The sequence below is a fragment of the Branchiostoma lanceolatum genome, chromosome 7 (genome assembly GCF_035083965.1).
Source record: "Branchiostoma lanceolatum isolate klBraLanc5 chromosome 7, klBraLanc5.hap2, whole genome shotgun sequence".
NCBI classification, from domain to species: Eukaryota; Metazoa; Chordata; class Leptocardii; order Amphioxiformes; family Branchiostomatidae; genus Branchiostoma; species Branchiostoma lanceolatum.
In genome coordinates this window covers 3,425,656-3,447,804 of record NC_089728.1, presented here as the reverse complement: position 1 = coordinate 3,447,804, position 22,149 = coordinate 3,425,656, and the positions used below count along the sequence as shown (strand labels likewise).

Here is a 22,149-nt window from a genome sequence, read left to right as displayed (position 1 = left end):
GACTATCTAAAATTTGTTTTACCTTATTTGCATATCGATTCACAGTTCTTGGTCTAAGACCTAGTGACCTCGTTTATGCTAGGGTCACATTTCCAATCCGGGGCCCGGCCGGGCAGTGTTTGGGAACGAAAAGTATGATATAAAAGACAACAAAAACACAAAACCTACCTAAAATCATTTAAGAGCATAGCTTGTGCAAATCTATGGACATCCACTTTGATTTTTCGTTTCCGCAAACAGCCCGGCCGGGCCCCGGTTAGGAAATGTGACCTCGTTTAGTCACTGACGAAAGGTAGTGGATGCTTCCTGACATGTTTGACCATTTCCAAAATCTATCCAGTTGCTTGAGGAACTGTTTTCTTGCGCATCTATCTTACTTGTATTACAAGTCAAGTCTATGTAGCTTGTATATCTATCTTACTTAAATATCTATCTTGTATATCTATGTAGCTTACATATCTATCTTAATTGTATATCTATCTAACTTGTATATCTATCTTACTTGTCAGTATGTATGCAACTTACAGTTGTAGCTTGTAAATCTACTTTACTTGTCATTTTCTATGTACAGTAGCTTGTACATGTAGCTTGTATGTCTATCTTACTTTTCAGTATCTATGTAGCTTGTGTATCTACCTTACCTATATATCTATGTAGCTTGTATCTTGTCAATGTATATGTATCTTGTATACCTATCTTACTCTTCAGTATCTATGTAGCTTGTATATCTACCTTACCTATATACAATGTATCTATGTATCTTGTATATCTATCTTACTTGTCAGTATTTATGTAGCTTGTATATCTATCCTACAAGTATATCTATGTAGTTTGTATATCTATCTTGTCAATATCTATGTAGCTTGTATATCTATCTTACTTGTCAGTATCTATGTGGCTTGTATATCTATGTAGCTTGTATATCTATGTTCTAGTAGCTATCTATCTATTTATCTATCTATCTCTCTCTATATATGTAACATTCTATCTATCTACATATCATATATCTATGTGTGGGCGGGTTTGTGTGTGCATTACATGTATTATGGGAGTAGCATCTATATATCTTGTATTGTATTCAATTTGTTGCTTGTGCCCTAATGTAGATACATGGAATTGAATGAGAACTGTACCTGAAAGCTCGCTTAAGACATGACTTGAGTCATAGGGGATGAACTTGATTGAATTTATGTCTGGAATAGATGTGTTGGTTTGGTTTTGCAATGTCACAGTGACGGCGTACGTTGTTAATGTTGTCTTTAATATTGCTATTTATTGTCTTAATATAGACGTCTGAAAATCTCACTCGTGTCCATTGTAGTTACTAGTATTTAGAGTAGAAGCCATCACTTGAACGGGAATTGCAGATTAGGCTCTAATGAGGAATATAGTCTGGACTGGTAAAAACGTGAAAATATACAAGACATTAGGCTTAAAACCTATTTGCACTTTCTCAGACAGGTCCAGACTTCTCCATGTACATTCAGAAATACCTTTCAGACTTTTAAATGCATGAGTTGGCATAAAAGGGATTGCTTTTTAGGTGTGGCACGAGGGGCCAATGTAACGACTTTTGCCTAATGTAAGGAATAGCCAACCATCGTAGGGAAAAGCTAGCAAAGAATACATGGCAACCTGTTATGTATACATTCTACCAAGGTGAACTCCTGCAATACTGTTTCTTGTTGTTAGGCGTCTCTTTTGGAATGTCAAAGCGAAATCCACTGGGACGTTTCACTCTTGCGTTCTTAATTTGTTCCGCTAGATGGCGCTTTTTCTCCATCAGACACATGGGCAACATTTTTATATCCATCGTGTTATTCCGGCATCAGCTATTCTTACAGGCTTTATTGCAGGAAAAGGGGTCTACGCATTGAAATTTCAGGCACGTGGGACAACAATTAGCTCCTAAAACAACAGGAGCTAATTGATTCATTAGCATAGAACCTGGTCTTAACTTACTATTGAACCATCTGAAATTGTCTTCAGAGTTTTGGTATAAAACCTAGTTCTACCAGATCTTTCTTTAGTCACTGACGAAAGATAGCGGATGCTGTCTGAAACGTCCTTTTCAAAATTTTATCCAGTTGCTTAACTATTTTGGGCGTACCTAGATTGACAGAATTGTTTTGCTCGTGTAGATGTATTTTCGTAACTTGTAAGAATGTGTAAGAAGGGAGCGTTTTTGAGTCTTTCAGCTTGAAGTGTAACAGCCAGACACTAAAATCGAAAATTCACAGGTTACAAAGCAGTTCTTCATGATACAGTTAACAAAACGAACGCACTGGACACACGTTGGCGCAGATATGTGTATTGTTATTCTCTTGTGCCCTAGTTAGCCTTGGCTGCCAATAATCTGCCAAACACTACTCTCCAATTAGAGGTTGAATGGGCAGATCGTCACCGTTTTATCATATGCCGGGTTTTTTTTTTCGCCAGCTAGTTGAATGGGCTAGCGAAAAAAAAAACGGCATGATAAAACGGTGACGATCTGCCCATTCAACCTCTGCTTGGAGAGTACCAAACACACACATAACATACGAACCACATTGCCAGTTCTGTTATTCTAACACCATTAGTGCTATCCATACCCTTTCCTTCAATGTTAAAGTGTTGAACTCTTGATATACAATACCAGCATCTATGTTCCCTCATACATATTAAAATTTGTAAGACAACGTCCCACATCAAATAACATTAATCACAATTTACATGTTTCTGATACTGAAATACGTTCTTCAGTAAAGTTCTAAGTTTATCTCTTGTCTTAAACCCAAGCTCCTTGCAAAGTCCTATTGGTACATCACACTTTGAGGTCTTTTAGCTCATGTTACACATTTCTGGAGTAAATCCAAAATGCTATCTGCTGTAGCATTATGCATATTTTTGAAATTAAAAAATACAATATCATTGCGGTACAAAAACATGTAAAAGTCTAAAATTGCCATGCAACAAAAATAGCTTTTGCACAATTCCCTGTTCTCCTTTATTAACAATGGTACTTCCTTATTTCTTAAAGGCAACCTAAGCAATATTAGGGCGCTGAAAGTCATATATTCAAAATAATTTTTTTTCTGATTTCTATCCATAGTAAGTTTAGATAACACTATCCCATTGCATATCGACCATCATGGAGCAAAAATGTGATGTCGTTGTGCGGTAGGAACTCATTGAAAATCTGAGCACTTGGAGGCCAGCCATCATTTCAAATCTTCCGAACATGCACGATTCTGACCGATAAGTCCCGAACGCTTCCGAGGAAATAATCACATGGTCATGGCTCAATGTGCTTGGGTATTGTGACGTCATGCGGCCGGAAGTTACCGAAGATTGTCGACAGAAAACGGTTACGGCTGGATTCTGGGCTGATTTTTGGGGGGACCCAATAAATAGAATACTCCTTTTGTGGCTTGCTTCTGTACTATTTTTAACGCCCAAAGTCTGAAATAATGATGCAGATGTGCTAATATAGGGAAGTAAATGTAAATTTCAACCTCACCAAACAGAATTGCTTTCCCCAGAATATTTTAAGTTTTACCCCCTGAAATTGCTTAGGGCACCTTTAACACCAGGAGACACATTTGATATACTGCACACACGATACGGTATATAATACACAACTGTTTAGGCCACACCATTTTAATTTCTTGGTTAACAGAATTTAAAAAAAATGCTAGATTGGAAAATCAACAGGAAAACAGAATCTCAGACGAAAGTTTGTACTTTGGTGCACACAGTTTCAGGGATTGAACAGGGTCAGGTGCAAGTTTTCACCCCAGCCTTCTGTTTTCATGATTTTGTTTTTGCTAAAAGTTAAAAGAAGAATCTGTTAACCAAGAAATTAAATTGGTGTGGCTTTAGTGTGAATATACACCCAGATATACAAGTACCTATCTCAGCAAGGAGATACGGTCATAACGTTTGGAGTTATTTTCTGAGCGCAACTCAGGAACACAGTACGTATTGCCTAACTAAAGTTAGTTTTAAAAAAAGTTGAAGTCCTTCCCGCACCAGTTGGTGCACAGGTGGGCGCCCATCTCAGTTTCAGTAGCCCTTGGGCCACACAACTTTGTGTAATCACTACAGTTGGGGGCTAGTCCACTGGTAGTGGTATGTGTTCAACTACCATACTCTTTCCCAAATACCGAGTGCTAAACAGAGAAAGCAGTATGTACCATTTTTAAAGTCTTTGGTATGACTTGGCCGGGGATCGAACTCACGACCTATCGTATGCAAGGCAAGCACTCTACCCACTAGGCCATTGCATCGGTTATTATCCCAGTTATAAAGTTAGCACCCACCCATTAATAATAAATATATTTGAATAAAGGATTAAACTTAACGTCCAACACAAGAAGGAATTGGGACTTGACCAAATTTTTGGCTGACTCCGTCAACCTTGTTCACAGAATGGACCCGTCTACACGGGAAAATTTGGTACCAATTCCTTCTTGTGTTGGACGTAAGGTTTAATCCTTTATTCATAATGACTTTTACCAACACTGATGAACTTTCATGCTAAATAAATATATTTTTCTACTTTCACATATCTGTCTCAAAATAAAAATTGTAAAAACTTAACCTACTTAAAAATTCTGTACAAGACGCAAGGCACACATTTTCTACACATCTGAGCTTTAAAAGCACTCTGCCATCTTAAAAAGTTATACGCAACATCTACGAAACATCATAGAAGTACAAACAGGTGACTTCTTCAAAGATAGACCATTGCTTCTATGGCTTAAGAGTACTACTACTAGTACAATGTACCACCAAGTAACACTAAATACAGTCTAAGTATACCATCTATGTATACCATCTATGCATACCATCTATGCATCATATCTTGCACATGAATACCGGTTTATATATGTATATATATATATATATATCAGTATCAACTTACTCTTGGCCCTGCTATAACCACCGATTTGGAACAATCAGGTTCACGGTTCACTTGCAATTGATGGACCAATGTATGAGCATTCCATAACCACACTGATAATGCACGCAGTTTCTTTGCAGCAGAATAGAGCACCTATCTTTTTGCACAACTACAATACAGCGTACCTCTATCTAGTTGCACTTGTTCAACATGACTATGTAAGGCCTTGGGAAAAAAATGTTGTGTTTTCGGTTACCTGACCAACCCTAACAAAAATCCGCCAACCCTATAGGTAGTAGGTATTTTAGGTGGTGGACTGCTGGGAAGGGACATAAAATTTTCGATCTGTGTGATGAAAATGGTGTATAACCGTTTTCCAACATAAGGGTTCTTTCCAGCACATTTACGCTGTGAAATCTTTAAAAAAAAAAAATTGAAAAAAAGGGATTCCCTATACCTACATACTCTAATCTTTTCAGGACTTTTATGGACACACAACATTACTTTTCCTAGGCCTGAGGTGTGGAAGTGCTTGTTATGATTGTAGAAGTTCATCGGCTAGGACTGACAGGAAAAAGTTACTGCTCCCCTCCCTCCCCATCCTCCCCCCGCGCCATAGCCCCCATCGCTCCCGACATCCCGCCGGAACCGAACCGCTCCGGGGATCGCTGCGTGGCGGCGTGCGTGTAGATCTGTCGCGCGCGTGCCTCGATGGCGGCCTTGCGCTTCTCCAGCTCTGCGCGGAAGAGGAAGCAGCTGGGCATGCGGATGGTGCAGCAGTGCATGTTCTTCTGGTCGGAAGGGAAGTCCCGCATCACGCAGTGCCACGTCTGCGTGGGGATCCGGAACTCACGGATACTGTTGTACTGATGACCTGTGGAGACATCATAAGAACTCTATTAGCATTTGGCAGAAATGATGATGATGATGATGACTGGTTTATTTGCAACATGTGCATACACATACCATTGCAGCCTTTCCTGGCTGAATTGGAGGATAAGACAAAGCCTTTTTTAAAATTCATTAAAATTCATTCAATAACTCTACAATTTTTACAATAACTCAACACTTCATTCAAAAACTGTACACTCTAGTCAAGAACCACAATTCATTCAATAACCCTACGCTAAAAGGTAAGGTGGTGTTCTTAAATCTGGAAGTTCTGCAGTCAGTACTCACCCACATCCAGGTCTCCCACCACATACACACTGCTGCCTACGGTGATGGCAGAGTTGACGATGGATGACCCCGTCATGGTGCACATGGTGTTAGTGCTAACCTTGAACCACCTGGAGACGACAAGAATCAGCATTTGGGTCACAAAAACAGTCAGCTTTTTCAGAAAGAAAAGCTTGAACATCTAATTGTAGCATCCGTAGTCCAGTGGTTGATGGCCTTGTCAGTTTGATCCCGGCTGTGTCGTTCACCTGACATGCACGCTCCCAGAAAGGGTCGCAGTCTTAAGCCCCCGTCACAAATAAGAAATTCAGCTCGGCAGACGTGTTGGCGAGCTTCAAATGTGCATTTTTGGCCGAAGTACGGCCAACGTCCTGTCAATTACGCGGGCTTCGGGCTATTTTTAGAAATAAAAGTTGATCCAAAAATTGGCCTTTGCCAGGTTAGTCGATACTGACTTCGTCCATGTCCAAGAGATGGTACCATCTCATGGGGGATTTTTAGTCTTTAGTGTTCGACGGACGTCGCCCAAGATTTTCATTGGAAAATAGGTCAACGGTCGGGCGATTTTGAAATTCGGTGAGCTTCGGGCGATCTACAAAGTCGGCCGACGCTCGCATGAATTGTGACGCCGGCTTAAGGACGGGACACTAATCTATAGTCCACTGTGCATTGCACTTGTCGAAAAGAGCTAGGGGCATGTCTGAAGGCTGTTTACAAACAAACAAACAAACAAACCCACCTCCCAGCAGCCTCGCTGAACACTTCTCCTCCACAGAACTTGATCTCCTGGTGAACGGAACTGGGACACTCCAGCTTCCGGAACCCCCCGACGACGTACAGCTCGTTCCCCAGGGTTCCGGTAGCGCAGGCGTGGAAGCGGCGCTCCTCCAGGGGACTTACGGAGCTCCAGAGTTGAGTCTTGGGGTTGTAGCACTCCACGGCCTCGTAGAGCTTGCCTACCCTACCACCACCTGTAAGGGAAGAGAGTAAGGATTCTTGTCACACCTGCAACCCTTTCCAGTAGCCAGGATTTGAACTCCTAATGTCTTGGTCCAGAGGCAGGGTGGCTAACAACTGGACTACACATGCTGGCTCTAGAGTCCTATACGATTTTTAGTAGCTACATTACTTAAAAACGGTGCACTTTTTTATTCATCTCCAATGCAGCGCAAAACTAAGGAAATGTACGGATAAATCTATAGTATGATAACACATAAAATAACAACAGGAAAAACGTTTTTGTCCTGTAGGATATGCATGTTACCCACCTATAGCATAAATCTTCTTGTTACACGTGGCATAGCAGGCCAGTTTGCGAGCAGCGGTCATGTTAACGTCTGGCGTCCACTTGTCCGAGAAGATGTCGTAACGCTCCATGGTCTCCAGGACTTGGCCCTGCAGGAGAAAGCATACATGAAACATACAACAAACTCACTTAACAAAATGTCAAAAGTAAGTGCATTTAATTGTGTAGGTTAACATAGAAGCATGGTAACAACAGAATGGGTGTAATGTTAACTAACTTTTACATACATGTACAAGGCAAGCACGCATCTGACGTAATGTAACAAAGCACAAAAGGTTAAATAAACAAATACTTGATTCATTTTTTATTCATTTTTCCAGAGATTTACAGATCATAGTGTCTAGGTTTTCAGTTTCAGTGCTTTCTACGCCAGGAATTTTAGAAAGGTGAGAAAACCTGGACTACACGGTTGTACATATAGATGGCCGTCGGGCGATCCTATCCGCGGTCAGGCTGGGACCTTGGGTGATGCGGAATACACCGTGTTGCATCTTATTTAATTCATACCCACCCGAGAAAACACACTTTTCAATGTGAAAAGCGCCAGAAGTTGAGAAAAGTTGGTGTCCTCGAACAAAAAAAAGCTGGACATTCAAACGACCGAATTCAGTATTCGAATTTTCAATAGTGACGCACTCGAAATGCATATCAAATATTCTATAGAAGCCTGTGTGATAACACAAAGTTATCACCCAGTCCTATGACACAAAAATGATTATCACTTACAAAGTCCCCCTCCCCTCCGACAGCATACAACGTGCAGCCGATCGCCACCAGGCCGAAGGAGTGTCTGGCCTCCATCATGGGCGCTACCTCCTTCCATTCGTTCCTGCCCGGGTCGTACCTTTCCCCGCTGGACAACACCTGGCCGTTCTGGGCTATCCCCCCGTACACAAAGATGTAGCCACCTGGAGGGTCGGGCACAAACTGCAGTTCAGTGGTAGCCCCAATCACAATTACCGTATACTGTCTGTATTTGTATCTAATTAGCTGGTATAACCGCCCCTGTGGCATAAGAAACCAGCTTCACAGGCACGCGGCGCGGAAGCAACTGGTTATATTACACCGAGCGACATGTCACCTGTATATGGGTTCAAGAGCTATTTACAGTTGCAAATGATGTGAGAACACCAGCATTACCATACCAGAATCGGTGACTCATGCCACAGTTTGCATAATTACACGTTTCTTTCTCTGCAAGCTAAGTTTTTGCAAGAATTGCAGGTTGCAGATGCATATTTCATGTCCTGATGACCATAATAATGGTGGTTCGAGGGAGAACAAAGGCACTGAGCTAATAGAATCATTATTATCTCACAGCCACTTTGTCACTTCTCATGTTTTAAAGATACCTTAGCAGCTCTGTACCATATGGTTTCTCTTGCATGAAATGGAGAGGCTACAACACTGAATATGCAATGTGGAATCTGATTACGTTCTCTTCTCTCTGAGAAGTATTTTTGCCTCCTCCCCTGGATTTGATAGAAATCTACATTCCTATCTGTGTCCTATTGTCTGCACTGTCTCAGAACATAATGTGCATACACAAGACTCCAGGCAATCAGCCTGGCTGGTGAATTGTTTGTACATTGTTTGTATTCATAAATAATCAGTAGCAAAGTCACTGTTTTTTGATCGATATATATTATTATAATATATAGATATAGTTGTGTATGTGTTGCACTTCTGTACGTTTGGGACCGCAAAGTGATGTCATCCCGTTATGGTACATATGTAAATATTTTGCGTTTGCATCTCATTAATATGTATAAGCAGCAACACCTGTGCTGCATTGCTATGTGAACCAGTCAGAATTGCCTTGAAGAAGGTGACAGATGGTCACCGAAACGTCGGTGGAATAAATCTCTTGGTTGTGTAAAAATAGTCTTTTTATTCAGTGACTTACCAACCTGATGAAACTATTCACAGTAGCAAAGTCAGCTGTCAACTTCTCAGTTACAATGTATTATCAGTTACAATGTACTTTTGTATGTACAGGAGCTGTTATCTTATAGTTACAATAGAATTCATCTTGATCTCTGTTGGATATTTGTTCAATGCATCAGAATTTTGTCCGTTGCATACCTCATATTTTCCACCAAAACGCTTGGAAACTATAGACGGATTGTCATTCTTGGATTGTCATTCTCGGATTGTCTTGTCACGCAAACAATACCTTATAGTTATACAATACATTCTGGCAAAGCGCTCCTATTGTCCCGCCACAGATCAATGTTTAAGACAGAGATACTAAGATGCTGACCTGCTGCACAGACAGCGTGGTCCTTCCTTGCCGTGAGGAGAGGGGCGAGGTCTATCCACACGGACAGGTGCTGTCTCTGGGGCGCCGGCCGCACGCACCGCACGTTATCCAGAACCTTGTCCTTATTCCTGGGACAGGAAACAACAGTGTGGACACAACATCACCAGTGTGTAGGGTTGTCTCCAGGACCCGTCCTTCCGTCCCGGGACGGAAATTTGATAGTTGGGACAGAAAAAAATTCAACCCCTTCCGTCCCAAAAATATCAATTTCATGAGATAAAACCAATGAAAATGTATCTTTTAAGCTCAAAATGACAAATTCAACAATGAAAATTTAAAAAATTGGCTCCCAAACAATGAGTGGGACGGAAAAAAAATTAAAGATGCCCTGCCAGGGTGTCACATGGCACGTACAGGAAGGTTTAGTGGCCACAAGTCATAACTCACAACGTTACAGCAAAAAGATAAAGGTGGACCAAATAGCCTTTAACTTAAAAAGGCCTAGGGACAGCAGGTTGGTATCCACTGTGTCTAGGGCAAATCCCTCTCCTTCAACCGCCTTTTACCTCCCCAACCAAAGTCAGGTACCCATTTTTACACCTGGGTGGAGTAAGGAAAGTCGTGTAAATTGCCTTTCCCAAGGACAGAACATCAGCCAAGGAATCGAACTAGTGACCTCTGTATCTCGTGTCCGCTAGCCTAGCCACTCGGCTATTTGAGGAGGCATATCATTCATAGTGAAACATTCTAAGAAGTTAAAATCTAGGGCATGCAAATGTACTACTAGTAGTTACAGTAGCTCAACTGAAACTTGATGAAGAGATTGCATACGAAATAGTGAATGGCCGATTGGATGGACAGAATTCCTGGCTGATGGGCAGAATGCCTGGCATTCCTGGCTAGACATTGTGTCCTTTGGAAAGGCATTTTATACAGCTTTCCTTACTCCAAGGTGTAAAATGGATACATGACTTCAGTTGGGGAGGTAAAAGGCAGTGGTAGGAGACCAACGGGCTCCACCTTGGAAAATTGTGCAGTAGATTCCCTCGACACAATGTACTAAAAACCCACTGCCCCTACATGTACATGTATGTCCTCAAAAAGGCTATGGCTCTACCTACACATGTAGGTCGCAAAAATAAGTTAATTTTAACTTAAGCAAGTTACCTGCGACTTTCTCCCCCGATGGCGACGATGACATCCATGTATCCTCTGGGGCGCGTTGAGTTCCAGCTTTGCTCCTCGGACTTGGGCTGCATGTGTTCCAGCAGCATGGTCTGCACCGGACCAATGTCTATCACCAGCTCGTGCTTGGCGATCCTCTCCTCGATGTAGCGCGCCTCTAACGTCTCCAGCCACAGGCTGGACAGCAGCTGCTGGAGGTGCTCCTGCCGGCTCTCCGGTCTGTGCTCCAGCCACTTCAGCACGCACTCCACGATGTCCTGCTCGTTGCGTACATTCAGTTTGTCGTGTTCCAGGATCTCCAGCAACTGTTCGAACGTCAGCTCCAGGTACTCCTCGGTGAACATCACCTGGTGGAAGGACATCTCCATGTACTCCGTCGCGAAGAAGTGGATCTCCGGGCAGTTGAAGAGTTCTGCGAAGTTGCGGATCCCCAGACAGTTCTCGGGACTGATGACCTGCTCGAGGAACTCGCAACACAAGTCCTTAAGATCCGTCATGAGGAGGATGTCGGCGGCTTGGAGAATGTCTTGGACGTTGTCTTCACTGATGTCGATCCTTCCTGTGTAGATGTACTCCACGATTTGTTCAAAAACAGAGGCCGTTAGGCTCTCCGCTTCGATCTGTAGCGGCTTGTCTCCGACTTGTCCCTGCCCTTTACTATAATCAAATAACGCCCTGCAGAAAAGGAAATGAACAGCTATAGACCAAGATCATTGAAAATGTACTTACTAGAAGTTAGTATTATGCAAATTGTCAATTTGCACTCTTTTCTTGAATTGAATACATTTATGACATGTTGGATGACCATTCTCTATATTTTTTCTATATTTGCATTTACCGTAGTATGGTTGCATCTACATGTATTCTCTTATGAATCATAGTATGATACTTCCATCAATTATCAAAGAGTTGGAGACAAAATTGCGAAAACCCTGAAAATAAACCACAGCTAACATTTCCCAATTTACAGTAAGTTTTAGTCAGGATGGATGAACAAATAAGGTACTTCCTCCTATCTCATAAGATCTCCGGATATATCATTACTGGGACATGTTGAGAGTCAGCTTTGCCTGGGGCTAAAAACTGATGACACTGCCCCTCCAAAACCGGGCAGTGACCGAGCACAGATGTATAAATGAAAAACAAAATGTACAAATGCATACTTTGGATGGATGAAGGTTAACTCTCTGTAGATTAAACTGTTATTGAATTTTGATGGACAGTCAGGACTGGTCTATTAGTTATTACCTCGGGAAGAGGTCAATGACCTCTGACAGGGCTATGTTTTTGTCTGTGTTTGTGTGTTTGCAGCTATAACTCAAGATCATTTTGATGAATTTGTTAAGTTGTCATTGTGATAACTCTCCATTGTGATAGAAATGTATCATGACAAACAAGTCTTGTGACAATGACATACCTGGCACTGCCTGTGGCAGTTTCCGTGCTTGAGTTCATAACAGCGAGCCTCAACAGTAAATCTTAATCAGTCATCACTATCCTACTGGAACATTCTATGGGATGGACTGATAGTGTAATAAAAATGGGAAACATTGACACAGTTGGTGTTGGGGGCTTTTTCTGTATGGATTGTCAATTTGCCATTAAGTGTTGCCAGCTTTCCTCAATTAACAGTTAGGCATTGTACCCCCCTTCCAAGGTAGACCCTATACAAAGGTTTGGCATGAAAGTCTGTTGCTAATCAGTTGCATCTATCACTGTGAAATGTGATAGCCACAAGGCCAACATCAACAACATGTTCATCATTTCATGTCTTTGCGCATTCCAACAATCACTGTGAAAGGGAAGATTAAACTTAATTGAACTTATAAGATATAGTTGATAAATTGTTGATCTTGTTGTCACATTGTCTATTTGATACTGCCTCCTTTTTGACTCACATGCCTAAATTCATTTGGCTCTGTTTTTTTGCAGTTACCCCCCCCCCCCCTTGAAATGGCAGGAATCTCAGCCATGTCAGCCAAAGAGAAGAGTTGAGTAGCAAATTAGGTTTTGTTTCAGTCTCTATCTTCTCTGTTGGAGTTTTACACGAGTTGGACTCCTTGGTCACACTCGTTGCACGGCCGTCGTAAGATCGCAAACCAAATTTCTTGGGATTGTCGTACATGTGTCGCAAAAATTTATATGAAATATGGAAAAAGACTCGCTGACGACCGGCCCTCCCCCCCCCCCCCCGTAAATATCGTACAGTCCCTTTACCCTCGTCTGATTTGGGCAGTCACAGCCTGCTTGAAAACCCTACGTCATCAAAATCGCACGACGGCATACGAAAAATGTGACAACTCTGCAAGTCTAGTCCTTGTGGTGTATGCGATGAGGTAATACATTATGATACCCATATTATAAATACGCGCCAACAACAGTCTACGCCATACCTGAAGTAGGTGCTTGCAGCCGACAGCACGATTTTTTGCAGGTTAAACTCCTTCCCGCCCACCATGAGAGTCACATCGCACATGTGCGGGCGGGCTCGGAGCTCGTTCATGTTTGCCAGCAGGAATTTTGCGTGCTGCGGCCGACTGAAACATTGTGCCGCCTCCTCATGAGGCTGGGAGGACGATCCACACTCAACTTCTTCCGCCATCTTGGTTCTAATGTTGTTGGGCCATTGCGTCATCACGGATCTCTGTCCCAGGGCACTGTGCTACATCAGGACTCGGTGATGGATGTGATGGACAGGTCCATCTGACGACAGGTGTGCCTTAGACTAGGTTTAACGTTAGGTTGCAGCAATATTGACGTTACCTGTCCTGTTACTTTTCACGTGTAATGACAACACTTAGGTGGGAAAATACTGTAAATGCATTTAAGTTCGCATGGTTTTTATATATTATGCGGTGGCTTTTTTGAAACAATAACCAAATACCAAATGTGGCTTGTTTCTGTGCCCTTTATAAATGCCCAGAGTATGATTTAATGATGCAAATGTGCTAATATGGGGAAGTAAATGTCAATTTCATTTAGATTGATTTATCCAGAATATTTCCAGTTTTACCCCCTGAAATCGCTTTAATAGGGCAACTTTAATGTTAGTAGCGCTACAGTCACTGGTGGGCAATGTTGACAAAGAAAACTAGCTTGGCTTATAAAGGATAACGTTAGTACCCAAACCATATATTCCTCCTTGCCCAAACTAAAGATAACCGGTTTTGAATAGATGAGTAGATCTATTTTATTGATGGAAATTGTCCAACTTCAGCAGGACTTCATAAACTCTTGCAAAAATGCGTGCTATTTTGATAATAGTGACTAAAAAGTGAAAACATTGACCGCTCAGACATAGCTATAGCCGTTGAGTCAGTACAACTGAACGTAACAATACTGCATTTATGATTAAAATTGCAGAGAGGCGTTGCTGCAGTTAGAAATTGAAGGCCTGACCCTGGGAAGGAGAACGCCAAGGTCCGTAGTGGTTACGTCATCCTGAGTTATTATCCAATCATGGCGCCCTCCTTAACATCCGCCGCGATAGCTCAGTTGGGAGAGCGTTAGACTGAAGTCCCGGAGGCCGACACACAGGCCTATCTAACTGGTGATCTAAAGGTCCCCGGTTCAATCCCGGGTCGCGGCAATTCTTTTACACATTGTTTTACCAAAAATGTTTTCTTCGTTTGTCGAGTTCGATTTTCTTCCTAAGATATGTCTTCAAGGTCTTCAAATTGTGGCTGTTTTAGCAAGGTTTTAGCGAACATTAAAAAAAAAAATACATTAACATATATTCTAACGTTAGAAATTATGTGGAAAACCTAGACTAAATTATAAAATTGCCACAGATATTGGAACCACCTAGAAAGGAAGTCACATCATCAAGTTCTTCTACGTGATCAATGGTAATCAAAAGACATGCAATTGACTTTGTTAGTTGATACATCATGCATGTCCTATTTAAACCGCAAGGGGGCCCTGCTGTGACGATCTGTCCAGTCTCATTCTATAAAGCGGGCGAAACATAGCCTGGAATCCAAACCTATTGAAGCTCCAGAGTCTCCTCTCCGCAAAATTTGCCGAGAGGAGACTCGGGAGCTATAATGGGTTTGGATTCCAGACTAGACGAAACGCGCAGACGTATAATGAAACAAGTGTGGCCTGACTAGCCTGAACTCAATCAAGCTCCTGTAACGGCTTGCCGCCCTGTAACCGCATAGCCGCCCAAGACAGAAATCCCCGGACAGCTGGAGTTTGCGTTATACAGACTATGGCCTGACCAGTCCAACGAAATTATTTGTTTCTAAAAGAAAAGTAATTGGCAAAAGTTTCCTACAATACCATACATACACATACTACAGTAACGTTAGTACTAAACTTGGCTCATTCAGGTCAGTCGAATGCAAACGATTAGTACCAAAAGTAGTCAGACTAGATGCCAAATTTCATTCAGGGTGCTTACAATGTTATCTGATTAATATGAACATAACTGCCATGCATATGGCTACTTGCTGCCATTTGTTTGGCCGGTCACAGTACTTCATGGCCTGATGACGTAACAATAGTCAGTCATTAGTCACAGTCTATACTTTGCAGGCCTCCCAGGCGGCACCGGCGATAATTTTTTGGAGGGCAGCGCTGATTTGCGTTTTTTTTCTCACTTATCGGGGCCAGGGTCTTTTGCCATAGGCGGCAATACGGGTTCCCCCGCAAAAGACCCTGGCCCCGATAAGTTGAAAACACGAATCAGCGCTCCCCAAAAAAGTCATCGCCGGCGCCGCCTGGGAGGCCTGCAAGTAGTCTACCAGACTAACTACGCCGGCTATAGGAAGAATACTTGCCAAGTGTTCATTTGCACTCCGTCCTACGCGGGCGAAATGTGATCTTCATCGTGGCCTGACTCTACTGGCTATTTTTTTTTTTCCTTTTTCTGACGAATTCTACGTTCCATAACGTAACGCCCTACAGAAGGAGGGCATGGTCAGGCGGAGGCTACCTGCCAGGAGGCTAGGTCCGTAGTGACACTGAACCGTGCCTTACTATAGGAAGCATTCAGCGATGGTCTGTCAGATTCAAAGTTTAGCTAGTGAAAGTCACACATCTTAGTCATCCCAACGCGTCTGATATCCACAGCTTTAATCTAAACATCGGATAGCTTGCCAAGCCACTGTCGGGCCACCGTGCAACACTCTGAATAGTGCAAATCAGCTACAAAACTCCAGAGAAAGTTCGGTTTGGCAATGTGCTAACGTTACATCCTGCGGTGACTATAATCACAACCAGTGCGGGCCATGCCAGATACGGGCCATGGTGTACTTTTGACGACAGTACCTGACCTCCCGGGCACTTGTAGACTACATGTCCGCGAGTTGAGGTCAGACCCCCGCGGCATCCGCTGACGCACCTGCCAAAAATAGATTTTCTCCTCAAGGGAAGATCCGTCGTGACGGCCTCGGCTCCTGCATGGCGTTCGTTAGGCCAAGTCAATTAGATGGATGCCATCAGCGCGCATTGATTTTTTTGGCCTGATTTCGAAGAAAGACTAAGAAATTTTTTTCCGTTCCGGAGACGGTCAGCGTGACAAGAAAATACCGGAAATGAGAACATTAATTGGAGGTAGCCATGAGTGTAGTTGTAGAACTAGTAGTAGAAATGAAAGAAGTTCAGAAGTTTTAGAAGTGACGTAACTATAGTGTGGAAGTGTAGTTGCCACCTTGGTAAGTGATACTAGGCTATCACACTAGTGTCCCTTTGTGCCCTTCTCAAATAGACAACAAATTACAAAAGCCTTGTTGGCTGCGATGTTTTATCAACAATCTTTCTTTATTCGCAAATTCATGCCCGTAGGCTAATTGCAAGGGTACAAACAGTAGTAAGGTAACAATGGTAACGAGTGTCTATTCTATGCATCTAGCTAATGTTTCTACACACAACATTACTGGAGGGTTTGACTTTTTCTTTGGAGGCAGTGGCTGATTTATTTAGATGTATTTAGATTTATTCATACAATTCTTGTTACAACCTTCATGGTCTCTATTTCGAAAATTCTTGCATTTCCTTTTTTAATCCATCTTGTTTTTTTTGGGGGGGGGCTTTCTCATTAGATAGAGTCTGCAGAGGATGTGATCCATAACATTTACTTGCTGTGGCCTTCATAGCAAAGAAAATAATTGGAGGCGGTCAGTGCATCGTGTATGAATGGAAGCCATCGGACTCAACAATGTAGCGTTAGATATGTGACATTAACTATGACCAGATGTGGTGACATTTTTGCAACACTTTGCCACTCATACCCCACGACAACCGTTGCACATTTATGGTAGATGTATTTATTATTGTCAAATGCAACAGTACATTACACCGACTCTCAAGGCAGCGTAGACATTTATTTTATGGACAGTCAGATACATAGATTTGAGCGTCTACTGGGGCGATTTCAATACATGCCAGTAATAAATGTAACCCGACGGGGAATTAGCGAAAAAGAAGGTAGTATCATCTTGAGAATCAAAACTTCAGACCATAAAAAAACTTACCCTTAAATGGTACCCTGTCATGTCAACTGTCATCAAGCGCTCTTCCGACAAATTCTATACGGCAAGTCTGCAAATACTGTAAATGCATTTAAGTTGGCGTGGTTTGTATTTCGCGCTAAGGCGAAAATGGAGTTTTTTTGCGGTGGTTATGAGTTTGCGGCAGCGCTATAGAGTAGTCACACACTGCTGCAGTATTGGACAAAAATGTTCGCGTTGGTTTTACGTTCGCGGTGAAATGTCGCCGCGAAAACCGCGAACATAAAACCACCGCGAACATTTCTGTATTTACAGTTACTGTACAAACAGCCAGCTGACGATCATTCCACTGTGTCATGGGGGTGCCAAAAACCCAAGATGGAGAAAGGTATTCTTTCAATACTAATTCAACAAACACAGAGTCTATCCTACAATACTGCCCAGAGTTCACAAAAGAGTCTCCCAAGAAAGGATTTTCAATGGTATTACCCTTCATTCTCTCACCGTGGGGTCTAGACACGGGCGCTAACTCTTGCGGCATCCCTCACTGACCGTACCGTGACCGTGAGTGAATTGTATGCTAAGGGAGTCGGCTACGGAGAGAGGGTCCAATCTGCAATCCTTAAGGCAAGTGAAACCCTGGCAAATATTCTTCCTATAGCCGGCGTAGTTAGTCTGGTAGAGACTACCTTCACTGATGATTGATCATGATTGGTATTCTATGGCAACTGCAAAGAAAGCAGATAGATTTTTAGACGATCAGCATCCCTTGAAACGAAGTGTTACCACGGACATGGCGTAAGCCTGGAAAATCTCAAGCTGAAATTACCCCTGGGGTTTTCTGCGCGTGAAAAATAAAGTTCCTGAAATATGTCAGAAAATGCATAAGATTCGTAGGCAGAAAAATGCAATTGATCATCATTTGATTCATTCTTCGTTATAAGTAGAACACGCCATTCAATCATGCAAACAGAAATCCGGATGAAAATCCCTCGGTACTTTGAAGTTAGTGCCATCTGCCAATAGTGATTAACGAACAATAGGTCCAACCCGGTCATTTCTGTTCACCTGTGCTTGCCTTTAATACAGCTAATAGCCGAGTGACGTCACCACTCGTCCTTTAACTAAAAGCAGCGTTACCTTCACAAATGTAATCTAGACTGACGTCAAAGCTGAGAATTACCGATGAGAAAGCTCGCGCGTCGGTGGTGAAAAACCAAATCGATATGAATACACTGACAGAAGATCCTCCAATGCAACGTCAAGGACAATGTATGCGTCATTCGAACCCCTGCAGTGCATAGTGGCAGCAAGTTTCTTTGCTGTACTCACAACGTATGAATAAAATAGTTTGCGTCATTCGTTTTTTCGGACCCTTGTATTCAAGGCCTATAGGCCTAAGGTTAGCGTGAGTAGTCCAGTGGTTAGCGATCTTGCCTCTGGAGCTAGGAGCCCCGGGTTCGATCCCGGCTGTGTCGCTCACCCGACATGCACGCTACCGGAAAGGGTCGTAGTCCTTTTGTAACCGGAAACACAACATTTTTTCCTAGACCTTATCAGGTGCCTCATGGTGTAGCGACAACTACATGCGTCTTACCATCCTCGAGTCATGACGTTTTCCAACTTCCGTATCTGCAACAAATGATCGGTGAAAGCACGCTATCTCAGTCCAGGACATATCGTCTTCAGCCCTACGGCACGTGTGAATGTACGCCACAGTTCACCTAAACTTGTCACATGCTATAGTACGACCACATAGCCGAAGCACTCAAGCCTATATCGGCACGTGTATCTGAACAGGTTTGCCGCTTTTGGAACCAACGTTACCAAGTCATCTTTTACAAAAGCCAGCATAGACTCTTTCAGAACCACTAAGGCAGTTGCTCGATAGTAGTCCGCTGGTTATCCAGCTACCGTCGTTAATCACCTCGAGCTCTCGACAGCTTTGTACGTCACTGTTTCAGACTAAACTAAGCACTAGACTCAACTGGGGTCACGGGTTGCTATGTTGATACTATGTACATGAAGTTCTGACGTACTAGAGCAGCAAACCATACATCCGTTGTCTACGTTTCTTTATCGATCTTTGGTGTGTACCGCAGTTTAGTACACGTTTAGCCTGGTGTATACAAACCTATTATAGTTCCCGGTCTTTTCAGGCTGTCCTCTCTGTAAATTGCGGAGAGGACAGAAGAGAGTCGGGAGCTATAATAAGTTTAGATACCAGGCTAGTATACCGCTAGACGACTGAGAGATTGTCTGAGATCTATTGTTCAGCGGGGATTGACTGAAGGCACTTCAGTAGAAATATATAGGCCGCTTCAGAGTAACATGCGACTTTATGTTAGACTACTAGTAAAGACGTTTCGAGGTCGCTGCCGTCGAGTCCAATTGACCTCGAAGTATCGCAGGGATAGTCTGGATGCCAGCCTGTCGCTTCCAGTGCATTTTGCTGTGAAAAGCGACTAAAGGAACCTGCAACAGCTACTTGCAAATGATGGACATCCAGGCCATGATAGAGACTTTCCCGTACCCGTTGGTGCACAGGCCGACGTCCATCTCCGTTTCAATAGCCCTTGGGCCACACAACTTTTTGCAATCACTACTGCAGGCTAGTCCACTGGCAGTGGTGTGTGTTCAACTGCATGTTGCCAAAATGCAGAGTGCTAAGCAGAGGAAGCAGTACGTGCTATTTTTAAAGTCTTTGGTATGACTCGGCCGGGGATCGAACTAACGACTTACCGAAGGCCAGCCGAGCACTCTACCCATTGCACCGGTAATCACAGGTATAGAGTGCGGGTTAAAAAGTGGGAGAGAGGTTGTCCCCATCTGGACGGCACACTCGTCATCGGCACCATCTGGCTCCGGTCACGAGAAGAGTGGGCATGTCTGTGGTACGGGCTCCCGTGACGTCATGGACGAAGTGTGACGCACACCACTGCCCGATGGAATGTTTTCAATACAATCGTGACACGGATTCCTGCCACTAAACCGCGAACTGGTCCGCTATCGACGAAGAAGTAGGAGTAAACATTGGTGAAATCTAGCTACTTTAAAGCAATGGTTTCAAAGAAATTATCAAGTCCAAGCGTTTTGATTGGACAAAACTTTTCGTGCCACCTGTCGCATGTACTTTACAACGTGGTAGAGAACTGGGTCGAAATGACTGTCACAAATCAATTGAAACAGATTGTTAGTGTTGGAACAACAAGCTTTGCCGTATTTAACTTGCTAACCCCCTTTATTCTCAGAGAAAAGTACAGTAGTTTGCCTATGGTTGAGTACTACGAGGGCGTCCGTTGTCCGGAAGATTAGTCCTAATTAAGTTTCTTCGCGGCGTACACATGTTAACAAAGTATGGGAGTCATCTTTCTTACATTGAAGGTTTCAGTCACTGAGTGAGTAGTAACCGTTATGAGCTGGCTCATCATCTCGTGAAAAGAGAGGTTCACCTTCGCTTCGACGGGGTGTTATTGTTGGTTGTGTATGTTTGTTCCCACGGTGCTATAACTCAAAATACTTATGATGGGTTCGTATGGATGTTGGTATGTGGGTAGCTATTGAGGTCCTGAGGAAACATGGCAATATTGGGCCCCTAGCAATATTTTCAGGTACTGCAGCATGTTGTACATCCCGACACCCCCTTCCTGAAAGAAGTGTGGTATAGTCCATAGACAACTGGCCTGTCTGGCGAGGTCAATGACCTCTCTTTGGGACACCCGGGTGGCTTTGGACTCAGTTGAGCATCAACTGTTATAGCGCATGATAAGGATAGGGCTATGACATTAAGAAATTCACAAAGCTCTGATAGTTATTTCACGGAGGTATGAGATCTTCGATTTCTTGTTTTAGTCGGGGCTGTTTTGATCTTTGGCCGGGCCATGTTGTCCGGGGTGTTTATTTGTTGGGACCGACTGGCCAGTACAACAAAATAGCCACCGGTCTGTGACGTCATGCACTTTGAAATACACCCAAACCGTAACGTCACGACTTTGACATACGACCAGGTGGCATGAAACCAACAACATGACCGAAGAAATATAACCCATTTAGCCCTTCAGAGTTCGCAGTAGGGATTAACCCCAATATACACATATATAGGGGGTATAAACACTGATGGCATTTTCAGTAGTGGGTATCTTCATTTCGCAAATTAGAAACGCGTGTGTGTTTATTATACTCAAAAGATACGTTGTATTGCGTTCCATGCTATGGAAATTCGTTTGTAGTCTGATGTCTCGATTGCTTTTTGTTGTCCTTTCTGTCACGTCAATACCGTCATGTTTTTTATGTTACAAGTTTCGGATGGCACTTGTTGTTAGGGTTGTTGGCTTTAGAATCTAAAGGTTATGGGTTCTAATCTCGACAGCAGCTAATGATGAGTCTGGTTTCACGGGTTGTACCTTCTGTATACTGAAAACTGGTGTGTCATACTCTCCAAGCAGAGGAGGGGTTCCGGCAGGTTTTTGACGTGTTTTTAGGCGTTTTTGTCGGCCTTTCTACTTTGTCATTCCTTTTTTGGGTTGGCTATACAAAAAAAATGACAAAGTAGAAAGCCCGACAAAAACGCCCCAAAACACGTCAAAAACATGCCGGAACCCCTCCTCTGCTTGTAGAGTAGTGTGTCACGCCTAATTGTGGTTTAACTGGTTATGTGAAACAAACAAATGCCGAAAACGTGATAGTGTCGGTGAATTTACTAGCATAAGAATACCACTTTTCTTTTTTTCTTGAGCGAATGCTTCGACTCTCTTTGAGTGCGTAAGTCACATGTGACGTATTGTTGAACTGTCAGCCAAGGAAAGTTTGCGGTCCTTAATTTCCGGAAAGAACCAATTGAAAGAAGCAAGGTTGTTTGTTGAAGAAGACTTAGATT

At 42.9% G+C, this 22,149-nt stretch overlaps 1 protein-coding gene and 1 non-coding gene across 3 annotated transcripts; one reads left to right on the top strand and one right to left on the bottom strand.

Annotated features, from left to right (window-relative positions):
• Positions 1-4,508: 4,508 nt before the first annotated feature.
• LOC136438589 (gigaxonin-like) lies at positions 4,509-20,142 on the bottom strand. 2 transcript variants are annotated; one of them, XM_066433458.1, is made up of 8 exons: positions 20,016-20,142; positions 10,801-11,493; positions 9,634-9,761; positions 8,097-8,278; positions 7,333-7,459; positions 6,804-7,035; positions 6,065-6,174; positions 4,509-5,759 (listed from the first exon to the last, which is right to left on the bottom strand). In XM_066433458.1, exons 2-8 carry the CDS (start codon positions 11,313-11,315, stop codon positions 5,464-5,466), a joined length of 1,590 nt encoding a protein of 529 aa, XP_066289555.1. In that variant the 5' UTR covers positions 11,316-11,493; positions 20,016-20,142; the 3' UTR covers positions 4,509-5,463. The 2 variants fall into 2 exon arrangements, with proteins under 2 accessions (XP_066289555.1, XP_066289554.1); XM_066433457.1 differs by lacking the exon at positions 20,016-20,142 and adding an exon at positions 13,212-13,449.
• On the top strand, positions 14,299-14,407 carry Trnaf-gaa (transfer RNA phenylalanine (anticodon GAA)). The gene is made up of 2 exons: positions 14,299-14,335; positions 14,372-14,407. It is a non-coding gene; the product is annotated as a tRNA-Phe (tRNA).
• Positions 20,143-22,149: the final 2,007 nt, after the last annotated feature.

Excerpts from the sequence above, each read along its gene's own strand:
- LOC136438589 (XM_066433457.1), bottom strand. The coding sequence starts at position 13,420 with ATGGCGGAAGAAGTTGAGTGTGGATCGTCCTCCCAGCCTCATGAGGAG. Across the intron at positions 7,460-8,096 it reads TCGGAGGGGAGGGGGACTTT|GGCCAAGTCCTGGAGACCAT; the intron begins GTAAGTGATAAT and ends TTTCTCCTGCAG. Across the intron at positions 6,175-6,803 it reads TTCAGCGAGGCTGCTGGGAG|GTGGTTCAAGGTTAGCACTA; the intron begins GTGGGTTTGTTT and ends TGTCGTCTCCAG.